At 50.9% G+C, this 5,109-nt stretch overlaps 1 protein-coding gene across 1 annotated transcript in view; it reads right to left on the bottom strand.

Annotated features, from left to right (window-relative positions):
* Positions 1–3,103: 3,103 nt before the first annotated feature.
* Positions 3,104–5,109, bottom strand: part of LOC107114857 (long-chain fatty acid transport protein 1-like) — a gene marked incomplete at its 5' end in the record, with an annotated part of 19,723 nt that continues 17,717 nt past the window's right edge. The window contains one exon of the mRNA XM_015416459.1: positions 3,104–4,108. Within this exon, the coding sequence (XP_015271945.1) occupies positions 3,951–4,108 (158 nt within the window). The remainder of the gene's footprint in view (positions 4,109–5,109) is intronic.

The raw sequence follows: 5,109 nt of genomic DNA, 5'->3' as shown, positions 1-5,109 counted from the left end.
TCAGTTTGTGATGCCTTCATACCATTCCACCTGCAGTCCTTGCCCCTCCTTGGTCATGCGCAGTGGAGCCGGCGCGTGACCTGGGAGAGGCGCGAAAATCCCTTTTGCTAGCTACCGGTACCGAGAAGGTTCAGCGCAGGCGCAGTATTCCCAAGGGTGTGATGCACAGAGACCACGAAGAAGATCATAGGGCTTACCTTGAAGATGTCAGAATGCGGCAGCCCATCAGTTGATTGGGACAAGGTGTTCATATCATTATTAAAAACACAGATGCTGCCTTGTAATACACCTCGTGCCTTAATTCACGGTGCTTCTTACAATTAAAACTTTCCATGGCCTGGGACCCATCTACCTAATTTCTCTGCGTTAGCTTGTGTGTCAGCTGTGCGCAGTCCAGCAGCTTCAGTTTGTGGTGCCTTCATACCATTCCACCTGCAGTCCTGCTACCCGCTCAAGACTTTTTGTCTTCCCGTCCTTGCGCTTACTCTCTAGAATGGGCCATGGCTCAGTGGCAGAGTGCATGCTTGGCATGCCGAAGGTCCCAATGCGGTCCCTGGTGAATGCCTGAGATCCTGGAGAGCCACTGCGAGTCTGAGTCAAAAATACTGACTTCAGTGTATCTGTTCAGAGGCTATTTGGAGACGCTTGCAAGGCTGTGATATTTGAAATGGCTGTTCCCTGCAGGTGGGGACCTGGTTTGTTTATACTGAAGACTTTTTATCCTGTATAGCAGTTCAGCTGCTGTACACCAATGACTGGGCCTATTACAATAGAAGGCTTGATTTATTGCTAACACTCAGAGTGTATTTTATTATAGAATCACAGAATTGGAAGGGGCCATACAGGCCATCTAGTCCAACCCCCTGCTTAGTGCAGAATCAGCTTAAAGCATCCCTGACAAACAGAGGTCATTTCGGGGGGGATCCGGCGGCGGCGGCCGGGACCATTGGGGGCAGGGTGTGTGGCCTCATGACACACTTCCGGTGATGTCAGGGGGTGTGCTAATAAGTTATGCTAATGAGTTCCCCTAGCTCTTTTTCTACGAAACGACCCCTGCTGACAAATATTCATCCGGCTGCTCCTTGAAGACTGCCAGTGGCAGGGAGCTCACCACCTTCCTGGGCAGCCAAGTCCACTGCTGAACTTACTGTAAAAACAAAAATTCCTAATATCCAGGTGGGAACCTTCCTGCCTGCAATTTAAACCCATTATTGCGAGTTCTGTCCTCTGCCGCCAACAGGAACAGCTCTCTGCTCTCCTCCGACCACCTTTCAAATACTTAATCCTGTCCCACCTCAACCTCCTCTTCTCCACATTGAACACGGCCATGCCCCTCAGCCTTTCCTCGTAGGGCTTGGTCTCCAGGCCCCCGATCATCCCCACTATTCTCTTCTGCTCCCGCTCCAGTCTGTCCACCTCCTTGTTGAGATGGATTGTCTGTTGTTCTGAGCTTCCCTTATTTTTTCGGAAGAACAGAGTATATTGGTTTTTGATAGCTAGATTCTTCTTGTGGCCTTTCTCTCTCTCTTGGCCAGTCTTCATTTTGTAAGGCAATACGTTCCTGATGGGAAGGGCCATGTCTCAGTGCTAGAGCACCTGCTTGGCATGCGGAAGGCCCCAGGTTCAATACCCAGCATCTCCAGGTAAGGATCAGGTAGTAGGTAATTTGAAAGACCTCTACTGGAAATCCTGGAGAGCCAATGCCAAGCTGAATAGACAGTACTGACCTTGATGGACCAAGGGTCTAATTCAGTACATGGTAGGGTTGCCAAGTGCTTTCTTACCTGGAGTGGGGGACTCCCAGGTCACGCGCGCCGCACGCACGTCACCCAGAAGTGACGTGACGACGCGGGGCACGCTGGGGGCGGAGCCACGACCATCCGAGGGAAAACCATAGAGTTCTCCCTCGGATGACCGTGGCCCCGTCCCCAGCGTGCCCCGCGTCGTCACATCACTTCCGGGTGACGTGCACGTCGTGGGGTTCCCCCCGGGGCAGTGCACGGCAGCTTCATGTGTGTGTTCATGCGTGTTGAGAGAAGACAGGAAAGAAATTAATCCAAAATGTTCTTTAAAGTATCTTTATTCTTTTAAGTTTTGGATTTCCAAAACAAAGTTATATTTTGACAACAATGATGCCATTTCGAAAATGTAACTTTGCTTCAAAGAACCGAGTTAGTCGGTGCATGGTTTTCATTTAAAACCATGAAAGAACTTTTAGTATGTGTTGTTTTTAAAATCAAGGGCAACCCTTTTTCGCCAGCAGTTCACTCAGCGGTAGGTGCCTTTGTCTTCTCTGAGGATTAAAAAAAAAAAATCACACTGTTAGGCTTATTGCAAATGTTAACTTCAGCTACGTCTGGTTCTGACACGAAGTTATGAAAAGGCACATTTCTGGGTCTTTAAGAAAAGGGGGGGGGGAGAGAGCCACTGTTTGGTTTCTGAACCGTAACCAGGATTAAGCGAGAACTAGAAGATGTGCTCAGTAAAACAACAGAACGTTATTCTGCACAAGCCCTTGTGACATTTGCTTTACGCAAAACTCCATCCCTGCCAAAGAGAATAAAGGTTCTTTGAAGTCAAATGCTGCCCCCCCCCGACGGGGCACGGGGCAGAGAGAGATCGGCACAGTTCGGGAAAGTTACTGTAAAAAAAATTTTAATTTGGTAATCGGGCCACCTAGGAGGAACTACATCAGCAATGGCATAGAGTTCTTCCACACTAACTATGATGAGAAGAAGAAGAGAAATAAAGTGCTTCCTATCACCTGGTCACCCCCGAAGACTCCACAGCCTTCCCCCTTCCTCTTTACTGGAATTGTTCCAAGTAGGTGTGGGGGGGGGGGGGGGAGAAAAGCAGAACAGTTGGAACACCAGCGTTATGCTCCAAATCACCATTGATCGGTTGTCTCGCGCTTCCTGCAGAAAGGAGATCCGGATCAGCCAGACAGGGCAAACGTCACAGCAGAACTGTGTTCTTTAGTCAATACTGAACCGTTTTTCCTGAAATTCCAGATCGGCGTAACTCAGTGATTTTTTTTAAACATCACAACCACAGGCCAGGAACTGCCATTTGCATCAGCAGGCCCTTAAGCGGATGAAGCAAGATACCAGCGGCTTCCCCCGCCCCTTCCCCCCCCCCGCAGATGCACAGTATGCACGGTGTGGACTTTTGCAGAGCTATGGAAGCTTTTGAGCATCACAAAGGTCTTCTTCAGGCAGGTTCTCAGCAGCAAAGGGCATTTCTTCTGTGCCTAATTTCCACTAATTGTTTTTTGGGGGGGAGGCTTTTCATGATAGCCTCAATTATTTAAATCAAAATAGTCATTTAAAAAAAAAAAAAAGACCAGATGAAGAGATGTCGCCGGTCAGCCAGTCCCTGCATAAATAAGACAGCTCTCCCAGTGCTGACGGCTGAAAGTCAACAATGTGTAAATGAGAAGTGTGGAAATCCCAGAACCACCGGACACCGTAACAGCAGCCGGTCACGCTGCTGCCTCCAAGGAGTGGAACTGCGTCGAGACACTGGAACAGGGCTACTGCAGGCTCCGTTAACACCCGTCGCATCGAGGGCTTTCAAGGTAATAACGCAGTTCATCAGCTCTTCCTGTTTTGGATGGAGTCCCCCGATGCCACGGTGACATATAAGAAATACCATTCTAATTGTCCTGTTTTGGATGGAGTCCCTCGATGCCATGGTTACGAACAAGAAAAACCATTCTAAAGACTGGACTGTAGAAAAGGGTCACGCTCTTGTCCCAGGAAAGGGTTAATGTGCTTTTCGGAAAAAAGGGGAGGGCAAGCCCAGCCCCGCACCTTGGCTGGTTTTGTCTCTGCGGCAGATGTTGTGAGCAAAACCCTTGCTTTGCCTCTTCTAGCCAAGTCCGTCTCTCTACCCAGGCAAGGTTTCCCAGCAGCCAACACTCCAGCAATGGGCTTTTCCCCCGGGTAAAATCACAGAGACACCTTCCCGGCCCGGATCCTCTCAAACGTACTCTCATCCAGTGGTAGGTACTTGCCAAGTTTTACATCCAGGAAGTATAACCGATCGGATGTCTGGTGTGGGTCGTAGCCTTCCCTTTGCAAGCGGGTCTTCTGGATTTTGAAAGTGCCTAGGGGCAAGGAAAGAAAGGTGTTTTTAAAAAAACAGAGAGAGAGAGATGGGTTACAGCAGGGTGAATTTCCCCAGAGTGGAACATAGCACAAGAAGAGCCCTGCTGGATCAGACCAGTGGTCCATCTAGTCCAGCATCCTGTCTCACACAGTGGCCAACCAGTTCCTCTGGATGGCCAACAACGGGGCATAGAGGCTGAGGCCTTCATAAGAACATCAGAAGAGCCCTGCTGGATCAGACCAACGGTCCATCTGGTCCAGCATCCTGTCTCGCTCAGTGGCCAACCAGTTCCTCTGGAGGGCCAACAACAGGGCATAGAGGCCGAGGCCTTCATAAGAACATCAGAAGAGCCCTGCTGGATCAGACCAACGGTCCATCTGGTCCAGCATCCTGTCTCGCTCAGTGGCCAACCAGTTCCTCTGGAGGGCCAACAACAGGGCATAGAGGCCGAGGCCTTCATAAGAACATCAGAAGAGCCCTGCTGGATCAGACCAACGGTCCATCTGGTCCAGCATCCTGTCTCACACAGTGGCCAACCAGTTCCTCTGGGCAGCCGACAACAGGGCATAGAGGCCAAGGCCTTCCATATATTTTATACGAACAGGGGGCCGACTGACTCCTATTCCAGTGTAAGTGGGAGATACGCCAGTGTAAGGGGGACTTACACTGTCTACGGCCATGGGCAGTGCTGCGCCACAGGGTCATGCCAGCACAGCTGCATGGTGCACCCAGACAGGCACACCAGTCTGCCGCCAGCCTCCAGTGGTCTTAGGGCAAGCCATCTTCGGGGGCACCAGCTTCAGGTGCCACCAGGGCTCATGCCTGTCACCCCCAGGGTGGTCAGGCCTCTCCTGGCCTCCAGCGGGGGAGGGGGAGCAGGTTGCCAGATCCTGGTTAGGAGACTCCTGGAGATTGAGGTATGGGGCCTGGGAAGCACACGGTCCTCCGTGGGGTGTGGCCCCAGAGAGTCCTCCCTCCCCAGCATCCTTTCCTGCAATC

The sequence above is a fragment of the Gekko japonicus genome, unplaced genomic scaffold (genome assembly GCF_001447785.1).
Source record: "Gekko japonicus isolate JY-2015 unplaced genomic scaffold, Gekko_japonicus_V1.1 scaffold2803, whole genome shotgun sequence".
NCBI classification, from domain to species: Eukaryota; Metazoa; Chordata; class Lepidosauria; order Squamata; family Gekkonidae; genus Gekko; species Gekko japonicus.
Note: the sequence above shows the minus strand (reverse complement) of the source record. Positions and strands in the feature narration are given on the sequence as shown.